At 36.8% G+C, this 26,325-nt stretch overlaps 3 protein-coding genes across 5 annotated transcripts; 2 read left to right on the forward strand and 1 right to left on the reverse strand.

Moving 5' to 3' along the window:
• The first annotated feature begins 15 nt into the window (after positions 1 to 15).
• On the forward strand, positions 16 to 16,920 carry LOC140832830 (uncharacterized). Of its 2 annotated transcripts, none has more exons than XM_073197051.1 (12): positions 16 to 192; positions 354 to 3,088; positions 3,183 to 3,290; positions 3,365 to 3,465; positions 3,581 to 3,671; positions 3,755 to 3,865; positions 3,939 to 4,004; positions 13,596 to 13,655; positions 14,606 to 15,163; positions 15,693 to 15,800; positions 16,054 to 16,173; positions 16,365 to 16,920. In XM_073197051.1, the coding sequence occupies exons 2-12, from the start codon at positions 410 to 412 to the stop codon at positions 16,428 to 16,430; spliced, it is 4,068 nt and encodes a 1,355-aa protein (XP_073053152.1). In that variant the 5' UTR covers positions 16 to 192; positions 354 to 409; the 3' UTR covers positions 16,431 to 16,920. The 2 variants fall into 2 exon arrangements, with proteins under 2 accessions (XP_073053152.1, XP_073053151.1); XM_073197050.1 differs by having other exon boundaries at positions 15,693 to 15,812; positions 16,365 to 16,919.
• Positions 16,921 to 17,562: 642 nt separating this feature from the next.
• Positions 17,563 to 19,552, reverse strand: LOC140831708 (uncharacterized). The gene is made up of 4 exons (XM_073195457.1): positions 19,449 to 19,552; positions 19,044 to 19,353; positions 18,643 to 18,831; positions 17,563 to 18,073 (listed from the first exon to the last, which is right to left on the reverse strand). The coding sequence occupies exons 1-4, from the start codon at positions 19,497 to 19,499 to the stop codon at positions 17,784 to 17,786; spliced, it is 840 nt and encodes a 279-aa protein (XP_073051558.1). The 5' UTR covers positions 19,500 to 19,552; the 3' UTR covers positions 17,563 to 17,783.
• Positions 19,553 to 20,612: 1,060 nt separating this feature from the next.
• On the forward strand, positions 20,613 to 25,898 carry LOC140832831 (uncharacterized protein At1g76660-like). 2 transcript variants are annotated; one of them, XM_073197052.1, is made up of 4 exons: positions 20,613 to 20,827; positions 21,807 to 21,932; positions 23,645 to 24,821; positions 25,424 to 25,898. In XM_073197052.1, exons 2-4 carry the CDS (start codon positions 21,879 to 21,881, stop codon positions 25,657 to 25,659), a joined length of 1,467 nt encoding a protein of 488 aa, XP_073053153.1. In that variant the 5' UTR covers positions 20,613 to 20,827; positions 21,807 to 21,878; the 3' UTR covers positions 25,660 to 25,898. The 2 variants fall into 2 exon arrangements, with proteins under 2 accessions (XP_073053153.1, XP_073053154.1); XM_073197053.1 differs by having other exon boundaries at positions 20,626 to 20,827; positions 21,745 to 21,932.
• Positions 25,899 to 26,325: the final 427 nt, after the last annotated feature.

Raw genomic sequence — 26,325 nt, forward strand, 5'->3', positions numbered from 1 at the left:
GAATATCCGATTCGCTATATCACCCACCTGCATGATACAACTTCGTGATTACCCGATTCGCTATATAACCCACCTGCATGATACAAACTTCAATCCCCGAACCAAATATTTCTTTTCCTCTCCTCTGAATCTGCCGTTCATATATATTTTTCGGCCCCAATCCGTGCAAGCGTTTCGATTCCTGTCTGACAGGTATGAAATTCTATCAGCAATTTTTTTGCGTACTATATACATTTCCTATTATTTGATTTGATTTATTTCCGTAAAATGAGGAGTTTTAGTTAGATTTTTGTGAATGTTTGCTGCAATCAATTTTCTTCATTGTGTGTTGATTTGATGCTGTGGTTTTGTAGGGATTTCGGTGAACTGGGCAGATAGTTTATTAGTCGATATCACACGAAAAGTACCGATGGTGAGAAAGAAGCCAACTGCTCGCGACGAGGAGAGCAGTGCCATCGGAGGTGGCGCAGGTAAGTCGAAGAAGAATGCGTTTGTGATTGGCGATGATGAGTACTCAATTGGGACTGAATTATCAGAGGAGGCTGCCGTTCCAGAAGAGAAAGTGGCTCCTGCAGGTAATAGAAAGAAGGGAAAAAAGGGTGTTTCGAATAAAAGGCGTCTAAAGGACGATGATGTGCAAGTGCGGGATAATAAAGTTGATGAAGAGGATGATATAATATTTAGTAATTCGAATTTTGGGTTATTAGGAGAAGATAAGGATGAGGGCGATGCTGAAACGGAGAATGATGAAGATTGCAGAGAGGATGTCACAGTCTTTACAGGGAAAAAGAAACCATCAAATACTAAAAGGGGTGGTGGTGTAAGTGGGTTTAGGTCATCGGTCTTTAATGCTGTTAGTGATGAGGATGAAGAACAGGCCTTGACTGATGATGATGGGGCCTTGATTTCTTTACCTCGGAAGAAGAAACCTTTGAAGAGTAAGAAGAGCGGTGGAAATGTCTCTTCTGCAGCTGGTTATGACGTGCTTGATGGGGATGATGAGATCGAAGACTTGAGTTTTAAAGAGGATGACGACGATGACATGGGAATTAGTTTTGCAGGTAAGAAGAAGACAAAGTCATTGAAGGGTTCAAAGAAGTCTTCTGGAAATTCATTTTCTGCAGCAGTGCTTGCAGATGAAAATGAAGAGGATACCTCAGTTTCAGAAATAGGGGATCAGCTGGTACGAGGTGCTGATGATGATCAAGAGGAAGATGTATTAGCGATTAAATTCTCAGGTAAGAAAAAGTCGTCTAAGAAGAAGAATAACAGTGTCAATAGCGCAAATGATATTGGAAACAGGGATGCATACTCTCAGGTCCTGGAATTTAATAAAACTTCTTCTGCAGATGCTTTCAGTAAAGAATCTGATTATTTGAAAAATCAAAAGCAGTTAAACGAAGACGTGTCAGAAACTTCAAAGAAAAAAAAGAAGAAAAAGGGTGGGAAAGCTGTTCAAGAAGAAGAAGACCTTGACAAAATTTTAGCTGAACTTGGTGAGGCACCTCCAGTGTCAAAAACTGTTCCAACTCTTGCTTCAGCTCCTAGTGCACCTCCACCAGTGGAAAAGGTACACAACCAGTCCCAGCTAGAAGAGGTTTCTAGGGATAAAGAAGCTGAAGAAGAAGAACCTATCGAGTCAGTAACTTCGAAGAAAAAGAAAAAGAAAGAAAAAGAAAAGGAGAAAAGGGCAGCTGCACCTTCACTTGCAACTGAAGAAAAGCAGGAAGAAACTAAGACTGATATGAACAGTAAAGTAACAGACGAGAAAGTTCGGAAGCATGTCCGGAAGATGCAAGAGAAACTTGCTAGAATGAAGGAAGCAGAAGAGCAGAAAAAAAGGGAAGAAGAGGAGCGATTAAGGAAAGAAGAAGAAGAAAGACGCCAATTAGAAGAATTGGAACGATTAGCTGAAGAGAGAAAGCGCTTAAAAAAGGAAAAAGAAAAGGAGAAACTTCTAAAAAAAAAATTAGAAGGGAAGCTTTTAACTGGAAAACAAAAGGAAGAAGCTCGTAGATTGGAAGCAATGAGGAAGCAAATACTTGCCAATGCTGGGGGCTTGCTGTTACCTGGTGATAATACCAGAGCACCAGCCAAGCGGCCCCTCTATCAGAAGAAAAAATCGAAGACACTGCCACAATCTAATGGAGCAGCCCCTGCAGAGGTCGAGAGCACAGACACAAGGGGGATCCAGCAAGAAATTACTTCCGAGGTTGATTATGTGGAAGCGGACAACATTGAGGAAGCTGAAGTTTCGAGTGCAAAGGTTAATGTAGAGGCTACTGATGTATTTGAAGAAAATGGAATGGAAGAGGAAGAGGAAGAAGACAACGATGATGCTGAGTGGGATGCTAAAAGTTGGGATGATGCTGATCTTAAGTTGTCAGGTAAAAGTGCATTTGCTGATGAAGAAATTGACTCAGAGCCTCAGCTTTTGGCAAAGAAGGAGATAAAGAGTGCAAGGACTGCGGCTCAGGATGTTGAGCTGCCATCTGTTGCAACCAAGTCAGTTGGATTGTCGGAAAAAGTTGCCTCGACTATGCCACTTAAATCCAATAACGTGGAAGTTAGAAGGAAGGATTGTGAGGCTGTGGATGCCGACAAAAACAACAACAAAGTTGCTGCTAATTCTGACAAGATAAAAAATGTTATTGTTAAAGAGGAAACACCAAAATCGGATGATGGTCCTGTACAGGGTAGACAAAATCTTCGTTCACCAATATGCTGTATTATGGGCCATGTTGATACTGGCAAAACAAAATTGCTGGATTGCATAAGAGGTACTAATGTCCAAGAGGGCGAGGCTGGTGGGATTACTCAGCAAATTGGTGCAACCTATTTCCCTGCTGCCAACATTCGTGAAAGAACTAGGGAACTGAAAGCTGATGCGAAGCTTAATGTCCCTGGTCTGTTAGTTATTGATACCCCGGGACATGAATCTTTTACTAATTTACGTTCTCGAGGATCAGGATTATGTGATATTGCAATATTGGTGGTCGATATAATGCATGGCTTGGAACATCAGACCATCGAATCCCTTGATCTTTTGAAGTTGAGAAATACTGAATTCATCGTCGCCTTGAATAAAGTGAGTGGCATTGTAACATTTCCCTTGTAAGTTTTCAATACCAATATTTGGTGGTTCTTTATTTCTATGATCCATTCTCCTTATGCACTTGCAGGTGGATAAGTTATATGGTTGGAAAACATGTCCCAATGCGCCAATTGTGAAGGCAATGAAGCAACAGTCAAGAGATGTTCAAATTATGTTTGATACGAGGCTCACTCAGGTCATCTTGATCTCTTATGTTTAGTATAGTTTTCAGAATGGCTTTGGCTGGTAGACATTTTTTTTTCTGTTTAGGTTATCACACAGTTAAAAGAGCAAGGGCTTAACACAGAGTTATATTACAAAAACAAAGAAATGGGAGAAACTTTCAGCATTGTACCCACTAGTGCTATAAGGTTTCTGTTTCCTGCGAACTTTATTAGTTTTTGTAGCTGGTTTAGTATTTTCGGTTGTCTTTCTTGTAGAACTGTCAATGTAACCTTATAATGTTTGTGATTCTGGCTATAACAGTGGTGAAGGCATCCCTGATTTATTGTTACTAATGGTTCAATGGACCCAAAAGACAATGGTAGAAAGGTTGACATTTAGTGATGAAGTGCAGGTTTGTTTTCTTTCATATTCCCTGATTGTGAGGAATATTGTCCGATTGTGAGGCAATGTTGTTTACATCCTTCTCTGTGGCAGTGTACTGTTTTGGAGGTTAAGGTGATTGAAGGGCATGGAACAACAATTGATGCGGTGTTGGTAAATGGGGTACTTCATGACGGGGACCGAATTGTTGTTTGTGGCTTACAGGTATGGATTTCAAGGTTTATTTCATTTTTAGATCCTTTGTCGGGAAATTCACATTCATCCACTGTACTTTTAGGGGCCTATTGTTACTTCAATTAGAGCGTTATTGACACCCCACCCAATGAAGGAGCTCCGAGTCAAGGTGAACATTTCTTGATTATAAATTGTTTTTTTATGGCAGATTATAGTGTGTTTTTTTCCAGACACCAGTCTTTATTATTTATTTTAAAATACTTTTTTCCTTCAATCCAATTCTGTTCCACCTGCAATGTTCGTAGACTTAGCAAATATGCGTACACTTGAGATTTGATGCAAATCCACTTGATCCTCCAGACTTTTACTATTTATCATGAGAAATCAATAATTCTACGAAAGGTGGCTACATTTTGTTGAAAAGGTATTGTTGGAACTTTTCAAGTTCTCAATCTTGATTTTGATGTTAACAAAACTTGTTATTGTGTTTCTAACATATTTACTCAAGTGTGAAGTTGCAAACACAAGAAGCTAGCTGAAACTGAATTTTGCACAAACTGAATTTCTGGCGAGCTTCGGTATTTTGATGATATCTCTCAACTGGATTATCCAAATGACAATCCGTCAACTAGATTGATTAGAAAACGCAATTTGGAACAAATCGTATTTCACGTCAGTTAGGCAAAATCGGATGTTATCATGGTCTAACTGATCGCTATATTACCGAACTGATCACACGAAAACAACAATCAGTTGGGTTTGAGCAGCTGTGGTATTTTGGTCATATCTCTCAGCTCGGTTATCGAAATGAAGCGATTCAGTATGCGTTGGAAAGATAAGACAAAGATCTACAAATCATTATGAGAAGTCAAAGTCTGAATCGAAGCTTAAGATGCTGATAAATGGCGATGAAGCTACTGATTCTGCACCAACTGAAATCAGTTAGGCTGATTTCAGCAAACCAGTTGAAAACTCAACTGAACCAGACCTGCTGAACTGAACCAGCTGCTGACCTGCTGAACTGAACCAGCTGCTGACCTGCTGACCAGTTGAACTGAACGATCAGTTGAGTTGACCAGAGTTGACCAGTCGGGAAATGCCCAGCAAGCTGAATTTGACCGTTGCAATTCCCGAAACATTACAGAAACTTTCCAACGGTCATATTCTTATGTCTAACGTATATATCAGTGTTGGAGCCTATAAATACAATATCTTGAAGATCAAACAAGAGCTTTGGAAGTGGATTCAAAGCATGGGCACTTAGCATGAATATATCAGCTAGTTGAGAGCACAAGCCCTCGTGTGAGGAAACATTTGAGATGTACACTGTAACTGATAAATTCCTCACACACAATCACTCACACATATACAGAGAGTTTGAGCTGAAAAGTTTAGTTGAGTGAGTCTTTACACAAAGATGTAAAACATTGTGTTTGTAGTCTTTGCATATGAGACATTAAACAATATGCTGATTGTGAGGTGCTGCCTACAATCTTGAGTGTTAGGAGTTCAGTTTTAGGCAGTGGGTAAGTCCTAGCTGAATGGGTTTGTACAATGAGTTGTATAAATCAAAGTCTTCTAGTGGATCCTTCCCAAGGGGAAGAAGGGGTGACGTAGGAGTGTTTGAAATCTCCGAACATCAATAAACAAATTCGTGTTTATTTATTTATTGCATTTACTTATGATTTCCATAGTTTTAAAGATGCATTGTTGAAGCATTTTATGTGTTCTTCAAATACCAAAATATTGTACACCAAGTGTTTGATAAAATGCTTCAACTGAATATTTTAACTCATTCAACGTGCATATATTTTAAATGGTTTACAAAATATTTATTCGGTTTCTACGAAGGATTATTTCGAGTATTTTCCGCTTGGTTTGAACACCAAACTCGATTTAATTCATCGGTGTTCAATATTTCAAGAACCGAGCTATTGTAGCTCAACGATTACCCCCCCTAATCGATCCTATCAGGTATGCTCTGGAGTTTTGTTTGTTATCCTTCATATTGTAGATCACTGATAGAACAATTGTTAATTTGGCGTTGACAATAAGTGATGGACTACACAAGCCTTGGGTAACCAAATATGAATGGCAATATAGGCTTGGATTTGGGGTGTTAGATATATATCTTGCTTGAAATTTAAAACCTTGGAACAGAAAGAAGATTATGTGCCCCGAGGTCGAGGTTGATAACCGATAAGCATATTCATGATATGAATTATAATTAAAATTGAATGAAACATCAAATGATATTATTTAGAGATCAAAGGTTTTTCTCTAATGCTCTTTAGTGATATACATGTCGAACAAGGTTCAAATGTCAGTGAGGCAGTGAGCACAGCTGTCACAAGTCATTAGCATTTAGAATTAGGGATGTAAATGAACCAAACGGTTTGCGAGCTATTCGAAGCTCGGCTCGATAAAAAGCTCGTTTGAGTTTGTTTGTTAATCATATCAAATCAAGCCCAAGCTCGATTTTGAGCTCGAAAATTTAATCAAACCAAGCTCAAGCCTAAGGATATTCGGCTCATGAGTTCGCAAACATGTTTGATTTTTATGTCTGATTTAAAATTAGTTTATAGATATATTTAATTTTTAACAAGCTCGATTCAAACTCAAACTCGAGCTCAATTCTATGCTTATCGAGCTCGAAAACGAGTCGAGCTCAAGCCAGGCTTGTTAAACATGTTAAACGAGTTATTAATGAATCAAGCTCGAGCCTGACTTGATTAACATGCTAAACGAGCTTTTAACGAGCCGAGCTCGAGCCTGGCTTGATTAACATGCTAAACGAGCTTTTAACGAGCCGAGCTCGAGCTTTTAACGAGCTCAGTAATTTCAATACAAACCAAGCTCGAGCCTGATAATAAAAGCTCGAATCGAACTCGAGCTCGAGCCTCAAACAGTTTTAAACAAACCAAACTCAAGCCTGATATTGTTTGATTTGGTTTGGATCGTTTACATCCCTATTTAGAATGTATAATGTAGGTGTTTTCCTTTTGTGTGAAGTATGACGAGGAGCTTATATGAATTTCCAGCATTTTATACATCTTTTTTTTCTTTATCATCAATTCTCTCGTGTAATTATTATTATAGAATATAGTGGTGGATGTGAATGTAGTACAAGCATTTTCATATTGAGTGTTAGAACAAGATATTTTTGGAAGTTTGTGGAAGATAATTGAAAGTTTGAAAAAGGAGTCAAAAGATTCTGAAACACGATTGTGTATTTATCAAAAAACTCTCATACTTTATAACTAGTGTTTACAATCCTTATATAGAGATCCCTAGATATAACTACCTCCTAATTAATAGAATCGATTGTTACATAGCGGTAAGACTAAATCTCTTCCTAACAAATAATTAAAAATACACGCTAACACCCATCCTCAAGCTGGACTGTACAGGTTGTACATTCCAAGCTTGGTTACAAATTTCTCAAAGGTTGGCTTGAACAAAGCTTTTGGGCCCGTTTGGTATAAGAAGCTACAATTAAAAAAGTGCTTTTTTTTTAAAAAAAAGTGCTTTTTTAATTTTTAACTTGTTTGGGTGGGCTTCTAGTGCTTAAAAAAGCACTTATTTAAGTTGAAATTAGAGCTTTTTTAAAAGCCCTATTTTAGAGCTTTTTCCACTAGCTTTTTCAATAACCTAAAAAAAACATCCACCAGTAGCCTCCTCTCAATCTTTTCTCCATTCTTCTACAAGGTACAATTTTTTTTTTCCGTCGAGGTTTTTGTACGTTCATTTTTTTCTGCTTTTTTTTTTGCTGCAGAATCTACACTCCTTATTGTTTTTTTATGTTTATTTTTTGAATATAGAATGTATTCGAAGTTAGCTCCTAAACGAGGATTATCAAATCCAAGTCAATTACCTAGATATACGATTGAGACTGTTGAACCTGGATTTGTTGCTGATGGGAATAATAAGGCGGATTGGACTGATCAGAATACCGAAATATTTTTAAAAATTTGTGAGGAAGAAATTGAATCCGGCAATAAGCCTACCAAACATTTAAACAAAACGGGGTACACAAATTTAGTTTCAAAATTTCATGAGAGAACGGGACTTTCTTTGAATCAAAAACAATTCAAAAATAAATGGGATTCTATGAGAAAATATTTTGCACTGTGGGCACAACTTATTGGAAATAATGAGACTGGCCTTGGTTGGGATCATAACAAGATGACCGTGCAAGCTGATAATAGTTGGTGGGAGGATAAGATTAAGACACATAATTTATATACTACATTTTAAATTTTTAATCAATGTATTTAATTATCATCATTCCAGTTTAAGGACGGTTATTGAAAGAATATTTGGAGTGTGCAAAGCATGATGGAAGGTATTACAAAATATGCCCACATTTTGTTTAGATACTCAATTTAAAATTATAGTGACATGTTTTGCTTTACACAATTTCATAAGGCGATATGATGCGGCTGGAGATATTCTTGAACAATTCGAAAATATTGATGATTTACAAGAAATCGAGCAAGATGGTGAAAATGTTTATGTCCATGACAGAGGTACGAGATGGCAAGAGCCAACACAAGAAAATATTACGGAAATGAAAGAATTGAGAGATGACATAAGAAATTCACTGCCAATACAAGGTCGACATTGAACTATTAGTTTTTAGTTAAATAAATTAAATTAGAATGTAAACATTAACCATTGTTATTAACAATTGTTTTTATGGTTTTTAAGATTTCAATATTTTATTGTTTTGGTATGGATTTAATCATTTATATTTATACATCACATTTGTTTAGAAATCCGTTATAAAATATATATATAAATTAATGAGTTAAAAAAGCACTTTAATGATATGTATCCAAACACATTTATTAATTAAAAAGTGCTTTTTATCTATTCATCCAAACACAATATTAACACAACTTTTACTTAAAAAAACACTTTTAAAAGTCAACTTAAAAAAGCACTTTTTTAATCAAAAAACTTTTGATATCAAACGGGCTCTTTGTTAAGATGTGAGCAGTCTGTTCTTCGGTTGAGATGTGTTTCACTGCCAGAATTCTTTGGTCTATCTTTTCTTTGATAAAGTGCCTGTCAACCTCTACGTGCTTAATCTTGTCATGGTGAACTGGATTGTGGATGATAGAGATTGCTGCACTGTTGTCGCAGAATTCTAGAATTGGCCCTATAGTCTCCAGCTTAAGTTCTTCCAAGAACATTTTTATCCATAAGCCTTCGCATGTTCCAAGAACTACTGATCGTAGTTCAGCCTCAGCACTACTTCTAGCTACAACGTTTTGTTTCTTACTACGCCACGTGACCAGATTCCCCCAGACAAAGGAACAATATCCAGATGTAGATCGTCGATCTATTGGAGATCCAGCATAATCATCATCAACAAACATCTGTATAACTCTGCTTTCGGTCCTTCGAAATAAAAGGCCTTTACCCGAGTTCCCTTTTAGGTACCTAAGAATTCTGTTGAGGGCCCTCATATGAGTTTCTGAAGGAGAGTGCATAAACTGACTTACACAACTAACTGCAAACCCAATATCCGGGCGTGTGTGTGAGAGATGAATTAGCTTGCCCACTAGCCGTTGATAACCGCCCTTGTCAACCTGTTTGTCATCTGAGTTAATCACCAATTTCAGATTTGCGTCCATTGGAGTATCAACTGGTTTTGAGCCTAACATGCCAGTTTCTTTCAATAGATCGAGAGGTGTATTTACGTTGAGATACTGAGATGGAGTCTTTGTTCCTAGCAATCTCCATTCCGAGGAAAAATCTGAGATTACCGAGGTCCTTCATGTCAAATTCTCTTGTTAATTCAGCTTTAATTCTCTGCATCTCGAGTTTGTCATCCCCGGTTAGGACAATATCATCAACATAGACTATTAAAATAGTAATACCGGTTGACTGTCGTTTGTAGAACAGTGTGAGGTCAACTTGAGCCTGCTTGAAACCTTGGCTTTGGACAAATTTCATAAATCTCCCAAACCAAGCTCTTGGTGACTGCTTGAGTCCGTATAAAGACTTCTTCAACCTACACGAATTACCTTGGTTATGGCTGGTGTTGAAACCAGGAGGTAGATCCATGTAAACTTCTTCTTCTAATTCCTCATTTAAAAACGCGTTTTTCACATCAAGTTGTAGAAGTGGCCAATCGAGATTGATCGCGAGAGACAAGAGAATACGTATGGAATTTATCTTTGCCACCAGAGCAAAGGTTTCTTGGAAGTCAATACCTTGGGTTTGAGTATATCCCTTTGCGACGAGTCTTGCTTTGTGTCGTTCAATAGTCCCATCTGAATTGTATTTGATGGTAAATACCCATTTGCAGCCTACTGATTTTTTATCTTGTGGTTTCTGAACAATTGTCCAAGTGTCATTCTTTTCAAGAGCTTGCATTTCGTTTAAAATAGTTTGTTTCCACCTGTTATCACACCATGCTTCCTCAAAGTTCTTTGGAATTTCCGCGGTGGCTAGTTGAGATACAAGGGCCTGCATAGCTTGTGACAAGTGTGCATAACCAAGAAAATCTGAAATGGGATGGTTAGTGCAAGAACGTTTTCCTTTCCGTAATGCTATAGGAATGTTAATTTCAGAGATTGTGAGATCCTTACCAGGGATCGGGAGTTGTGCTTGGTCATGAGAGGTGTCGGGTTCTTTATTTGCTGCAAGTTTTTTCTTCTCTCATAACATCTGTCATATGGCTGTATTTTTGTAGTACCAATTGGATTTGAAGGAAGCTTTTGGGGAATTTGGTGGATTTGGTGCTGATAGATTAGGATCAGGTATATCTGTAAGTAGAAACTCCCAGTCCATAGTTGGAGGATGATTTGAATCCCAGAAAATGTCGTGATCTGCTGCATTTTCCCAGAAATTTGCGATACTAGTTATCCCCCCTGAAGCTGATTTATGGGATAAAATGCTTGATTTTCAAAGAATGTGACATTATGTGAAATCAAATATTTTTTTGTAGACGGACAAAACACACGATATCCTTTTTTTGTGGAAGAGTATCCTAGAAAAATACAAGGTAAAGCCCGGGGTCAAGTTTGCTCTTAGTGGGACAAGTATTGTGGACAAATGCCTTACACCCAAATACTCTAAGGTCTAGTTCTGAGTATATACGTGAAGTTGGAAAGGATCTAAGAAGAGTTGACAAAGGTGTATTGAAACCAAGGACTTTTGATGGTTGGCGAAAAATAAGATAGCAAGCAGTTAAGATTGCATCCCCCCAAAAATGTTTAGGAACATTAGCAGTGAATAAAAGTGTGCGTGCAATTTCAAGAAGATGACGATTTTTACGTTCGGAAATTCCATTTTGTTGAGGTGACTCAACACAAGAGCTTTGATGTAATAGACAATTTTTTGTGATAAATGCATTCATGACAGAGTTGAAGTATTCAGTGTCATTGTCAGTACGAAAAACTGTAATGGTTGTGTTAAATTGATTTTTGATCATGGTATAAAATGAGGAAAAAATGTTTGGAACTTCCGATTTTTCTTTAAGTAAATAAACCCAAGAGACACGAGAATGATCATCAGTAAATGTAATAAACCATCTTTTGTTTGAATGAGATGCGATCCTCGATGGACCCCATAAATCACTATGAATAAGCGAAAAAGGATGTGAGGGACGAGGGTTGGTATGGCCGAGAGAAAAAAAGAATTTTTTTGTGCTTTGCAAGTTGACAAATATCACAATCGAATCGTTCATTTTTCAAGAATAATGTAGGAAACACTCTTTGCAAATATTGAAAACTTGGATGACCTAAACGACAGTGAAAGAGCTTTATTTGTTGACGCCTAGAAAGAGTAGAGGAGGATCCAACAGCCGCCAGATGTTTATTTTTAGAAAAATCACCTTGCTGAAAATAGTAGAGACACGGGCTTTCCTCAGCATTCCCGATCACTCGGCCCGATCTTTGGTCCTGAAAAAAACTTCGCGAAGGTGAGAAAATAGCATTACAATTCTGATCCATTGTCAGCTTGCTGATGGATAATAAATTACACGAGAAACCAGGCACATAAAGAACGTTTTTCAAGCATAACGAGGGCCGAGAGAGACTAAACCAGTCCCGTGAATGTGCAAGAAAGAACCATCGGCAATCTTAACAATGCGAGGAAAAATGCTCGGAGAGTAAGTAGTAAAAAACACTTTGCTACCCATCATATGATCAGAGGCGCCTGAATCAATTATCCATGGAGCTTTTGATAGAGCAGAAATTGAGTTTAAAGGATTACCGGTTGAGGCCATAAGAGAGGCAGTATGAGTAGATGAGAGAAACTTGCTCAATTGATCGAGTTGAGCATCAGTGAAGAGGGCAGGATGCGGTGGAGACATCGCGGACTGCGCAGATGTTGTGTGACCAGGACTGTCGCGCATGTGCTTAGGAACCCAATCGGCTGGCTTCCCATGTAGTTTCCAACACTCTGATTTTGTGTGATATGGTTTGTGGCAGTGATCACACCAAGTTGTTGGTTTCTTGCCCTTCTCATCACCTGCCCGAGTTGCCATAGCCGATGAATCAACAGGTGAAGGCAAGTTGGGGCCGAGCATAACAGATTTGCGATGTTTCTCGCGACATACTTCAGCAAAAATTTCATCGAGAGATGGTAGAGGTTTCACGCCAAGAATTCGACCGCGAACTTCATCCAAAGTGGGATTGAGACCAGCAAGAAAATCATATGTGCGCTCCTTCTCTAGCATGCGACGATGGAGACGTGCACCAGCCGGATCTTTCCAATCTTGGGGTTGGAACATATTTAATTCCTGCCAGACACGAGTTAGAGAATGGTAATAATCCGAGACACATCCATCAGCTTGACGGAGGTCGCGAGCTCTCGTTCTTAAAGCGAACATCTGAGACGAGTCTTCGAGATCTGAATAAGCTCGTTTGACTGCGTCCCAAATAGCAGAGACAGTCTCGTACATGAGATAGAGTTCTCCGATCCCGTTTTCCATGGAGTGGATAAGCCAAGACATGACCAGAGAATTCTGGATGTCCCAGGCAGCAAACGAAGGATCCTCCACGGGAGGAGAAGGGATAGACCCATCGAGATATCCGAATTTCCCTTTTCCACGAATGATCATCTGGACAGATCGAGACCAGGGAACAAAGTTCCGGCCATTAAGTTTGTATGCAATGATGGCGCCGGAAAAAGAATTATCAGAGTGTAGGGTAGTGGGAGCTGTGAGGGAGGTAGGTATAGAGGTTTCCGAAGCTACCTCTGAATCGTTACCTCCCGATACTCCGGCCATAAGTGCGATGGAATGCATTGTCCTGAATTCAAAGAAATCGCCGAGCTCTGATATCATGAAAGTTCGAAAAAGGAGTCAAAAGATCCTGAAACACGATTGTTTATTTATCAAAAAACTCTCATACTTTACAACTAGTGTTTACAATCCTTATATGGAGATCCTTAGATATAACTACCTCCTAATTAATAGGATCGATTGTTACATAGCGATAAGATTAAATCTCTTCCTAACAAATAATTAAAAATACACGCTAACAATAATTTTTTCCCAATCATATTTTGGTTGTTATTTAAAAAATACTGTCACTGTTTTACCATTTTGATGCTGTAGGATCAATTTTTTGATTTGGAGATTAGAGCATTGGTCTTTGATCTTTTTTATATTGTCAATATGCTGTGATCGAAACAGAGATCCAAAAGTGATTATTTCCTTGAGTAACTTTCATGAAGATTAGGTTGATTAGGTTTGATATATTGGCTGAAATCTCACAGTTTTGTCATTATTTAAATCCAGGGAACTTATTTACGTCATAAAGAAATCAAGGCTGCCCAGGGTATAAAGATCACTGCACAGGTAACTTGGTCAAAAGTTGCACTGATAATAATTTTCAACGATAGGTGGAAATTGGCATGGTTTGTTGATAAGTTCTTTTGGGTACAAATAAAGACATTGACATGACCTAAAACTGTTTATTTAGGATGCCATGTTCGGGTTGTACTCTTTGGAAACTGATTTGAACTTGTGGATTTATACACTTCATTTTTTGGGACTCCATATCATCTTCAAGGAATCACTTCTCTTGCATGCCGAGTCTGCTGGCTTTAATAGCCGCCCCTCATTTTGTTTACTTGGTAATCTGAAAAGCAAACCCAGCAAACAAACAATCCTGGTTCTCAAGGGATGCAAAGTGTGCACCCAGCTTCTTAATGAATCACTGTGCAATCCTGGCATCTTTCTGTCTTGTGGCTATGCATAAACCTTCCATATGGTAACCTCGATATATATGAACAGACACAAGGCATGCAAAAAAATTCCCCTCTGTGGATTAATTCCCAGCCTTTTGTGTTTTTACCATACGTCTCACATTTTTTAATTATTCATTCTTCTACTTATCGCTGAAATAAATAAGACACTTAAAAGGTTCTGACACACAGCTATGAAGTTCTTGAAGTTTGTAGATTTATGTGGTTGAGAGAGGAATTTGAAGTTCTCAAATTGATTGTAATTTGTTCAATTCTTTTGAAGTGTGCTGGGAATTTGCAGTTGTTCATGATTTGTCGGGATTAAATGCTAATATTATTGGACTACTTAATTTATGTGTGGAAACAGTATGTCTTAGAAAGTTTTTGAAATGGTGGTTTGCTTGTAATTTATTAATGTTATTGAAGGTGAAATTAGATATTCTAATATGTTTTTGACGTGCTGAAATAATTTGGCACTCACTTAGCAATTGGGCATGTTCAAGTGTTTAAGTTGGATTGCTGCTGATAATTTGTGCCCCTTTTTCTTGTTTTGCCATATAGGGCCTTGAGCATGCCATTGCAGGCTCAAGTCTCTATGTTGTGGGGCCTGATGATGATTTGGATAACATCAAAGAGCAAGCTATGGGGGATATGAAGTCATTGATGAGTAGAATTGATAAAAGCGGTGAGGGAGTTTATGTTCAAGCATCTACTCTTGGGTCATTAGAAGCATTATTGGAGTTCTTGAAGACTCCTGTTGTCAACATACCTGTCAGTGGCATAAGCATAGGCCCGGTACACAAGAAAGATGTGATGAAGGCCAGTGTTATGCTGGAGAAGAAAAAAGAGTATGGGACTATACTGGCCTTTGATGTTAAAGTGACACCAGAAGCTCGGGAACTGGCTGATGAACTCGGTGTGAAAATATTCATTGCTGACATTATTTATCACTTATTTGATCAGTTTAAGGCCTATATAGATAATCTTAAGGAGGAAAAGAAGAAAAAAGCTTCTGAAGAAGCAGTTTTTCCATGTGTTCTCAAGATTATACCCAACTGTGTGTTCAATAAGAAGGATCCCATTATCTTGGGGGTTGATGTCCTTGAAGGCATTGCGAAGGTAGATCATCAAACTACCCTTATTTCAAGCATCATATATATGTGTGCCCCATCATCTCTATCATCATCATACATCCCCCTTATAATACGAACTTGTAGAATTTGCTGCATTGGATCCCGTGTCCAAGTGCTCTGTTTAAAATTAAGTAAACGCTCTTGCTGGAATCAACCCAGGCACATGTGATTGAAAGTGATTGATGTGGTCATAGTACAAAGTTTATAGTAATTTGATTTTCATGATGATGGTTTTCCATTGAATGGAGAATGAATTTCTATTCAAGTTTTCCTTTTACGGCCTATCACTTAATTTCTATGGTTAAAGCATTCATTTTTGGTACAAAATCATCTCATTAACATGCAAATCTAACCAAGCTATACATTTATGAGGGTGGAGAATTTTTTGGCGGGAAGTGTCTCTTCGGATGTGTCTACTTTTTTAACATTTGCGTTAATCTTGATAGATTTGTTTGTTGTATTTTTCCCTCTATATTTGTTGAGATCATAGTTTGACTTGAATTGAATTTATGCAGATTGGAACTCCACTATGTGTTCCCCAAAGGGAGTTTATTGATATTGGTCGCATAGCTTCATTTAAGAACAATCACAGTCCTGGTGATTATGCCAAGAAAGGCCAGAAGGTGACCATTAAGGTTTGAGATTTACATTTGCTGCCACATTTGATTTTCTGGGGACCTTGATATGTGGTTCTTTCTTTTCGTTTGAATATAAGGCCATTCAAATTGATTGTGCAACTGAAGCATCAAATTAATGTATTTGCTACTTTCTAAAATGTTTGACACTGCATACCTTTATATAATGCGGAACGTCTGACTCAAATATTTTGAATTTTTCATTATGTTTTTTTGTTGAAGTGATAGTTTTTCTTTGCAGATAATCGGCAGTAATTCCGATGAACAGCAGAAGATGTTTGGCCGGCATTTTGAGATTGAAGATGAGCTTGTGAGCAAAATCTCAAGAAACTCCCTTGATGCGCTGAAAGAACATTATGCGGTCAGTAAATATGGGATTTTAATGCATATTTCCACTTCTTGCTCCATACATTACTTGTTTTAGCTGACAAGTACAGGTTCCTTGGAGAATGAGAGGCTTATCCTCTTATTTTGAAAAGCTTGTTCACGTGTTAGTAGTTGAAAGATGTTAAATCATGACACTTCTTTTATTCGTCAATTGAATATGCACAGGAAGACTTGTCCGTTGAGGAGAAAAGATTACTCTTCAAATTGAAAAAACTTTTCAAGATACCATGAGTTCTTTTCTCGTACCCATTGGAAATGAAACTGTATGGGGGTGTGTCACCCCTTGTCACTTGACCGTGAACTGAAGATTTTGTATCTCATGAAGAAAAACTGGGGACTGTACAAATACATGGTCGAATAATTCTTCAAACTACCGAGTTTTACTTTTTCAAGACACTCTGAACCATTCCAAGCTACCCATGGAGTCCGTATTGCTTGTCCCCTGGTTTTTTGTGCTTCAGTTTGCTGATAAGGTCACTGGAGTAGAAAGCCATCTTGAGTGGGAAGCTACACTAAACTTGCGTGTTCTTTTTTAACTACCGTAAAAATTTTGACTCTGCCATTGTAGGTTTGGTGAATGGTGGTTCTTTTATTTTTATGTTTTTGTTTTTATTTTGTTATGCACGTTCAGTGTGCCTTGAATGAGGAAATGAGCTGCGAGAAATCAACTACTATGTGATTAATATGCTAAATCAACTACGATCTCAAACTGAATTTTATTATTATGGTTGTATTCGGGTGGAAGTTTTTAAATAAATGAATTTAATTGACAATAGATTTCAAACGACATATATTTTGGGTTAATTTGAAATCAAAATGTCAATTGTTAGTACACGCGTCTAAATCAAATTAGGTTGTATTTGAATTGAAGAGTTTGAGAATTTGATTTTTAAATTTGAAATCTATTATATAACATAAAAATAAAATAATGCTCTCTAACCTTCTGTACGAAAAAATCTGAAACATCCTACATTATAAAAGGTCAAACACATCTTGCAGCCTCGCAGGCAAGTCATTGTTTGTCCCGGAAATAAGGATTTCGAGTAACATATGATATGAAATCTTGTATTATCAATATATCTTCAAAACAAATTATTTTAATTATCCAACATCACAATTTCAAAAAGAATACCAACTGATTCCCCTATTGATTAACCTCCTCCAACCTCCGAAATGGATGAGATCCCGACAGCTTAATCTATAGCAGCAGATTAAATAGGATCACTGATAATTATTAATCAAATCATTTTGGTTGAGAGTCTTTGATTGATGTAACTTGATCTTAACAAAACCTATTTAATCCATACACAGATAGCAAGATGTAGCCATGATCACAGTTTAAGAACCGGGATTCAGCAGACGGTGGAACCAAATAATGTCATATATACAGCTGCATTATAATCTAATGCTGTATAACAAAAGATTAGTCAGTAGCAATCAAGGAACTTAAACATGCAAAAGTGGCACCTCCAAGAATTCGATTTGGACTTCATCTTCATCGATTACCATCACTCTATTCACTGATTTCTTGAGTGCACCGTCATTAAATGACTAGTGATATGATCGCTCAAGTCTCCACTCCCTCTAATCTGAAAAGTCGGTGTCATCTTCTTTAGTTATGTAGCTACTCCACTTTGACAAAGGTCCATCTGCAGCTATTTTATGGTTTAATTGTCCGTTAGAAGTATTTTCGTTCTCGCTTAGTGTTATGCACTCACTTTGCTTGGAAGTTGATACATCAATTATCTTTGCTAAATCATTGTCATCATCTAGAATTTGTGTCCTGAAGCTCTTTTGTTTAGAAGCCATGTTTTCTCGATGTAACCCAATTTGTTCCTCCTCGTCAGAACAAATACTTTGCATCTGCTGCATATCTGCATCAACTAATTTTATTATCTACAGTCCAAATAAAATAAACACTTTCGGGAATTAGGTTTGAAAATTGGGATTTCCCATGAGGTTGCTGAGCATAATCGTATAATTATGAAATCTTTTTCAGAAAGAGTAGGTGGCATACTAGCTTCCGAGGAATTTCATTCAAATTATAGGCATTTGAATTGTGGGGGCCTATGAAACCCTTTTATGATTGGATACAGATAATATGTCGGTCCAAACAAAAAGCAAAACATGAGCAAATTCCCATCTCCCTAAAATTTCTTACGATGTGCAAAACTACAAGTTCGAACTGAGGATAATCCATAAGTTGCTCTTTCTTTATTTAATCACCAATTTTAGGCCTTAAATGTTAAAAGGTAGCTCAAATACAAGATAGATGAATCAGACTTAAACACTGCTTTAAAAAATGTTCCATACACAGCAGCATTTCACGCATTCAAGATTAAAAGAAATTGATCAAAATCTCTTAAAAACAAGTTATTCATAATTAAAGTATCATTCAACGAAAGAGCAAATCATCCAATTTACCAGAAGTGAATGAATTCACCTTGATATCGAGCATTCTTCGGTTTTTTGGCTTTACTTCTATTTGGAAACGCTGATTTCAAAAGATTTTTGCCATGCCCAATCCCAGCAGCATAATCCTTCAATTTTGGCTTTTTAAGCACCGGTTTGGGCATCTCTGTCACAATCATCGCCTCATCAAATGTATCAGTATCACCCCCATAATCAGCACCTTTAAATCACATCAAAATGATATAACAATCAATTATCATTAGACAGACCCACTGATCGTGGGGTGACAAGTGCACTGTATATCGGGTGGGGAACAACGATTACATTTTACAAGCATAACATTTGTTTATTTTGGCATCTAAAGCCCATCGTCCTCATTCCCACATGGAATCAAACTCTGATTTATATAACAATATAGTTTAACACGAACACCTTTTGCGAGCTCATATTTCTCAAATCTTTCGGAGCATTCATCCTGATCATACTCAACATACTCGGTCCAATCACTCCTTTTCTTATTCTGATTTTCCATTACGGAAAATCCCTCCTCCTCAAAGATATCCTCTCCTTCTTCGAGGGCTGATTCTTTTCGATCCGATAATTGGCGGGACATGTTGAATTTCTGGACGAACTGCCGGATGTTTTTGGCCATTAAACCTTCGGCAAACACACGGAGAACGGATTGCTTCTGGTTGCACACGACGCATACCCATTTGTTGCTGCTCTTTTTGGCCTGCTTCACCTGCAGCAAGGACAAGGTAAATGCACAGATATTCAACCAATTTATATAACATAAACGCACAAATTTCCAGCAGATATAGCAGATAAAAAGCTTGCCTGCATAGTTGAGCATTGAAAACACTGGACGGCAATGAATTTGGTCTGCATGTTGCTTCAGATTCAGAGTTGAGAATGCAACAAATAATGGCGGGGATTAGGGCTTTGGATTCAAATATGGAGAGAGAGAGAGAGAGAGAGTAATTTATTCATATTGGGTTCGAGTTTTGGGCCCATATTTGGGCTGGACTAGGACTGTGCTTAATGGACTTTTTTATATACTTAATGGACTCTTTTGGTATTATATATGAATGACATTCAAATAAAATTGAAAAACTATGATTATATTTTAAAAAATACACATTTTAATAAATCTCGATGTGAAAATCATTTACACATTTTCTTTCAAAATTTTGAGATATAATAATTATTCTTGTTGAATATAACAATCAAAATTTCATGTATTTCATTACAAGTAAATACGTATTTCATAGTATTCGAGCAATATGACAAATATCAAAATTAATATCGGTCAAATGTTAATTTAACAATTGACCTGATAAATATGATAATCAACAAATTTGATACAAACCAAATATTTTTTTATATAGTAGAAAATATTAAAATACTAATAATAATTTCCATTACCTATTAAGTGTCACATCATAAAATCGATATTTTGGTACGATATTATGCCCGAATTCCTCAGTTATTAAATTAATAAAAAAATTTATACAAATACAGAATACGTGGATAATAATATCGTTTATCCATAAAAAAAATAAAAATCTATGTGCTATATTTTTTCAACCACTATTGTTATTTGTTTTTAATTAATACGTTAATAATAAAGATTAATAAATTAATTATTATTATAAGGATTAAAAAATTGATCAAGTATTCAATTTATAATAATCAATCAGACTTATGATGTTCGTATTTATTTGTTGAGTAGGTCTCATGTGAGACCGTCTCACGTATTTTAATCTGTGAGACGGGTGAACCTTACTCATATTCACAATAAAAAGTAATACTCTTAACATAAAAAATAATACTTTTTCATAGATAACCCAAATAAGATATCCGTCTCACAAATACGACTCGTGAGACCGTCTCACACAAATTTTTACCTATTTATTTAACATTATTTGTTCGACAACAAATCAGTACAATAAAATGATGATTATTATATTATTTTCACAAATAAAAAAAATAAAAAAAAATCAGCAAATTCACAACAAAGAGAGGCCAGATTGCAGATTAGATCTGGCCATTGCTTTCCCTTTCCCTTTCACAAAGCATAAAAGCGAACACAGTCTTTTTCCTGCTCTACGTAGACCTGATTTCCGCTCGATTTCTGCAGATCTCTCCTATCCTCTGAGCCCATTTGTTCATCCCATTTGCAGGTTTCATGGAAATGTAGTTCTTGCTAGTTTCAGGTGCTGCATTTTTACAGTATTTTTCTTTTTCTTTTTTGCGTTGTTTTTACTGGCTTATCATCTTGGTGAATTTTTTAATGGGTTTCTGAGCTTTTCAGTTCTACTTTAGAACTGCTATATTTGTGGGTTTTTTTGTTTTTACCTTGTTTCGTCCTTCGGATTTATGGTAAGTTTAGTTTAATTTGGGGATGGGTTAAGGGAGACATTAATTTATTTAGATTTAGAGATTGAAGTTCACAGATTTGCATGTAACTTATTGATATGCTCATTTGAGAGACCATCGCTCCCTCGCTGGTCCACGGAAGAATTTGGTGGTGGTTGTTGAGAATCTTCTTAAATATTTCTTTATTTTTGTATATTTTTTAGTGGGGCCATTTTTGTGCTCATTCGTAACAAAAATGATAAATCTTTGAGTAACAGGTGAAAATGATTATTTTTATGGCTTCCAAGAATTGAAAAACATAGGACAATTTCCAAAAGCGGTGATGGGAGGGAATCAGAGAAATCTGGGCTTCTGAACGAAACTATCAATTGTAATAATAGTATATATAAAATAACTTTAGTAAATTATATATATGAACTAAAATATACCAGGTTGGTACATACCGCTTTTATTTGACCCCGTATGTTTGCAAAATATAGAAGAGGTTGAAAAAATATTCTTTCAAACTGACCCGGTTAGGACTTGGTTGAAAGAAAGATTTTTTTCTTATTTGCTTGTAGCTTATTTACATGGACTACGTTTTGCAGCTACCCCAATTTGTGTTTGCTAGCTTATGTGTGCAACTGATTGGTGAGGCAGTCTTCCGTGTTATATGTTGAATAAATTACTTTTTTTTTCATCCATTTGCCAAGAGAAACGTTTGCACATGTAAGATGCTTCTGAGGTGTACTGATTGATCTACATGTTATTTTAGTTTTGATTCTTGCACAGAAGGAAGATAAACAGCTGAAAAGTTTCTCTTTGTTAAATCATCAGGTGGTGCCAATAAACTTTGGTGGTTATAGGTCTGGAGGTTTCGCGTGTGGGACTCTGCACACCAGATTCTCTATGGCGTCAGAGCAGAATCGGTTTCTGCTGCAGCAGCAACCATCAACACCTCGGGTATGTTGCTACATGAATTTAGAAGATTCTACTTTCATTACAGTCACTTGCATTCTTTCGGAGAAAGAAGTATGTTGCATTCATTTTTTCTCCCCTTCATTGGTAAATTTCTTTAATAGTCCTGGCTTTCAGTAATCTTATCGATTTAGTAGTATATCGTTTTGTACTTGATTATGGAATTAATTTCTGGATATAGATAATATGACTGCCCATCCTCTCAACACTTCTCGTCCATTGAACTAGAGAAGAGATTGGTGGAAACCAGGAGTCGCCTAACCTTTTTTCCCCTCACTGTTTAGCTCAGAATCAGTTTAGATTAGGGCCTTTTGACCGCAATGAATAGACTAATGATTGAGTGGTTTTATTTTAGTGACTGAATTTCCTTTGTCTTTCCTTTGAGAAATTATCCATATGGAGCTACATCTTATCTGGTGTGGGAATGTGACTGAAAGGGCATTGTTGATCATAAATGTACAGGAAATAAATATATTGTGTCTATCAGATTTTTAGTGTTGTGACACAGTGTTGTCAATACTAGTGCACAACATGCAGCGGAACTGCGGAAGTTAATTATAAACGCACAAATATAATTTTTTATGAATAAAGGACAGGTTTAAGTGTTTAACTCATGTACAAGTATTTATACTTGTACAACGCCTCCCGGCAAAAACTCACCAGAAAAAATTTGTAAATCGTTTACACAAAACAATAATATTATTGAGATTAACAAAAGTAAATTCTTTGACACTCCAAGGAATCAACATGCATCAAAATAAACCAAAATAAAAACTAGATGCATAAACCAAAGTTGCTTAAAATAAAGAAGAGAACACTCTTCCTTTAACACTCTGTGTCAGTGTTGTTCAAGTGTTGTCAACACTAATCAGCAACATGGTATAAACGTGAATCAATCACTCAAATTCTTCAACCTTGGACTTCGTGTATGTTCAGAAAAAAACTCTGGTCCACGAAAAAACTCTCCCACGGCTGTAAGGCCCTCTATATTTATATCTCATGCTTGGCCTAGAAACCATTCCATAAAAGAGTCCTAGAAAATATAGAAACAAGATTTTTATTAGATATAAAACTCTTTTAAATAAGGATAAAATATTTTAGAGATAAAAATCATACGAAAATCAACCCTATAATATCTATAGATAAATCAAGTAACATCTTTTAATCTAGAAAATCTTATAACAAAAATAAATAGGGAATAAAATACCTTTCAATGACCTTTGGCTGCACCAGTCCACCACCTCTTCCAGGGGTGGGAATGCTGTGGAGGACTATATCAAAGTCAAGACGGAGTCGTTATAGTTGCAGATTCTTATAATAGTGGTAACAATGGTAATGGTGACAGGACTATCAGTCTATCAGTTCTAGCAACTTATGAATAAAATCTCATTATGGCTTCACGTAGGTGCTACATTTCTAGTAAGGTGTCTTACGATATCATTGTAAATTTTTAAAAAAATGGGGAAACCATAATTCTATTGTTAATGGTAAGTGTTTCAATAAAACAAGTTATATTCATTCTCACACTCCAAAATATATTCTTGCTTTTAAGAACATCTATGTTTTGGTGGCTTCTTCCAATTTATATATATTCATATTTTTAGCTCCTATTTTGTATTGATTAATTCTTAATACATTTGTTCTGCTTAAGAACCTATTCATAGGACTCTTGGGCTGATAATTTATTTTGTTGACAGCTAAAGAGGTGGGGAGGTTGTTTGGGTGGACTATCTTGTTTTCGCAAACAACAAGGTGGAAAGCGTATTGTACCCGCTTCTCGAGTTCCAGAAGCCAATGTGTTAGCAAATCAGCCAAATGGACATCAACCTGGTGGATTGCCTAGTCAGACTACTGGAATTGCTCTATCACTTTTAGCTCCACCATCTTCTCCTGCTTCTTTCTCAAATTCTGCACTCCCGTCAACTGTTCAGTCTCCAAACTGTTTCTTGTCTGCCAATTCACCCAGAGGACCTTCTTCTACCATGTTTGTTACAGGTCCATATGCACACGAGACACAACTGGTATCTCCTCCCGTATTTTCAACTTTCACAACTGAGCCATCTACAGCTCCATTAACACCCCCGCCAGAGTTGGCACATCTAACTACTCCATCTTCTCCTGACGTGCCCTATGCCCATTTCCTTTCATCCTCTTCCAAAATAAAAAGCAACAATAAGACCAATTATTCTACTGCAAATGATATGCAATCAACTTATTCACTCTATCCCGGAAGTCCTGCAAGTGCTCTCAGATCACCTGTTTCGAGGACTTCTGGTGATCGTTTATCCTCATCTTTTAATGAAAGGGAGTTTCCCCTTCAATGGGATCCTTCAATTCCTTCGCAGGAAACTTCATATGCTAAGTCAGAGTCCGGCAGGTTTCTCGGGCTTCAGGAATCTGGTGTCTCTAAGCCACGTCAAGACTCCAATTTCTTCTGTCCGGAAACATTTGCCCAGTTCTACCTGGACCAGTCATCATTTTCTCATTCTGGTGGTAGGTTAAGCATCTCAAGAGATACAGACGCATACGCAAATGGTGTGAATGGACATCAAAGTAGGCAGAACAAAACTTGCAAACCAACTGACACTGAAGAACTAGAAGCTTACAGGGCGTCCTTTGGGTTCAGTGCTGATGAAATCATCACTACAACTAATTATGTTGAGATTTCCGATGTATCAGAAGAACCTTTTAGCATGACACTTTTTACCTCTAGCAAGCCTGTGGAAGAGGAACATATTTTAACTGTAATGTCAAAAGGTTCACAAATAGGTGAAAGATCAGTAGACTTTCCTAGTCCACAGGTCAGTAAAGCTGGACTGAATCGCGCAGATGGGGTGCGTTCTGGGGTCCCGGGTTCATATAACAGTATTGAAGGTGAACTATCATTACCCATTTTTCATATATGATGTTCCTTTTAAAGTTTGAACCATATAGAAGTGTTGAAAGTCTTTCTTATGGTTCACTGACCATTAACTTGCGATACAATTTGTGGTCTTCCCTAAATTACTCGGAAATGTTTGGTTTTTTATTTGGTTTCTGGAAATCATTTTTTTAGTAAAAGGAGACATTTTCTATTATACGGGCACGTCATGGAGGATTTTGGTGGTTTGTTCTTTTAAAAATTTGCCGGGCATTCTAAAACTTGAAAGAGTTTATTGTTTAGAAAATAAAGTAATATCTTGAATTTCATGCCATGGTGAAAAGTTTAATCGAAAATAATGACAGTATAGGAGAATGTGAAGATTGAAATGAGATGGAATGTGTTCGAGGAAAATAATTGAAAATAAGGTGAAAATGGTTGTTTTTACTTTTTATTTCTGTCAAAATGAAACCAAATATGGTGTTATATTTTTTACTGGTTTAATGAATCCCTAGTTTGGTAAAGAAAATTTTGATGTGTATTTTCTACCATTGCTGGATTCTTGGATTCATCTGTTTTCATGATTTATTGACGTTAGTTTTTGTTACTTCCCCAGAGCCAGTCCAAAAAAAGAAACGATTTGGAGATGGGTCTGGGCGGAGATTTCCTGGTAGCCAAATGCTTAGTGACGATGAAGATATATTTGCTAATGCTGCCGGTTCGAGAATTGGCTGGAAACACCATTTTGGTTCATCAAATTCTGATGCAGAAATCGAGTACCGGAGAGGGCGAAGCCTGAGAGAAGGCCGTAGTCGCAGGGAAAACTTAGATTACTTGCATGGCTTGGCATGAATAATATATTATGATTGGATGTGTAGGAACCGTTGCTTTGTATGTATTTGAAGCTGTCGAGTCTAGTCCCATTGTGGGGTTTCTTTTACAAAAGGTGCAACTTTTGAATGAGCCCTGGCTTAGCCAAACTCTTGTCTTGTGTCTTTGAAGGCTCTGTGCATGTAACATATATAACTTGAAATAGAGTATGAAACTCGTGTTTGTAAATTTTTAAGAAAATGCTACTTGAAATTGCTTCTTGTTTTGGTTCTTAGATGTGCTATTTATTCATATGCTACCATCATAGCAGATGCATTGTAATTTGTCTTGTTTATATATATTTTCACTTTTACTTTGGTTATTTATGATTTTTTTTAAAAAATTAGATTTTAAGCTAATGGATTTAGTTATGATTTTCTACTTGATTCTCTAGATTTTAAATAATAGGTAAATAAATTACGAAATGTCTTATCTTAAGTGTAGTTGGTGTGTAAAATCTACAAAAATTGTTGAGAGATGACGAAATTGACGATAATGATAAATGGAAAGAAATCCATGTATGAAATATGATTTTAAGGTCGAATTGGAAAACATTTTGGTAGGATAAGTCATGCATAACTTTTACCATAATGACATTTATAATATTGTAGATTCTAAATTTTTATTTTAGAAACATTAATTATATCG

This window comes from Primulina eburnea, chromosome 5 (assembly GCF_022965805.1).
Source record: "Primulina eburnea isolate SZY01 chromosome 5, ASM2296580v1, whole genome shotgun sequence".
Classification (NCBI taxonomy): domain Eukaryota; kingdom Viridiplantae; phylum Streptophyta; class Magnoliopsida; order Lamiales; family Gesneriaceae; genus Primulina; species Primulina eburnea.

Excerpts from the sequence above, each read along its gene's own strand:
- LOC140831708 (XM_073195457.1), bottom strand. The coding sequence starts at position 19,499 with ATGCAGACCAAATTCATTGCCGTCCAGTGTTTTCAATGCTCAACTATG. Across the intron at positions 19,354-19,448 it reads TTCAATGCTCAACTATGCAG|GTGAAGCAGGCCAAAAAGAG; the intron begins GCAAGCTTTTTA and ends TCCTTGCTGCAG. Across the intron at positions 18,074-18,642 it reads GAAGAATGCTCGATATCAAG|ATATGCAGCAGATGCAAAGT; the intron begins GTGAATTCATTC and ends TAGTTGATGCAG.
- LOC140832831 (XM_073197052.1), top strand. The coding sequence starts at position 21,879 with ATGGCGTCAGAGCAGAATCGGTTTCTGCTGCAGCAGCAACCATCAACA. Across the intron at positions 21,933-23,644 it reads AGCAACCATCAACACCTCGG|CTAAAGAGGTGGGGAGGTTG; the intron begins GTATGTTGCTAC and ends TTTTGTTGACAG. Across the intron at positions 24,822-25,423 it reads TTCATATAACAGTATTGAAG|AGCCAGTCCAAAAAAAGAAA; the intron begins GTGAACTATCAT and ends TTACTTCCCCAG.
- LOC140832830 (XM_073197050.1), top strand. The coding sequence starts at position 410 with ATGGTGAGAAAGAAGCCAACTGCTCGCGACGAGGAGAGCAGTGCCATC. Across the intron at positions 3,089-3,182 it reads TCATCGTCGCCTTGAATAAA|GTGGATAAGTTATATGGTTG; the intron begins GTGAGTGGCATT and ends ATGCACTTGCAG. Across the intron at positions 16,174-16,364 it reads CGCTGAAAGAACATTATGCG|GAAGACTTGTCCGTTGAGGA; the intron begins GTCAGTAAATAT and ends GAATATGCACAG.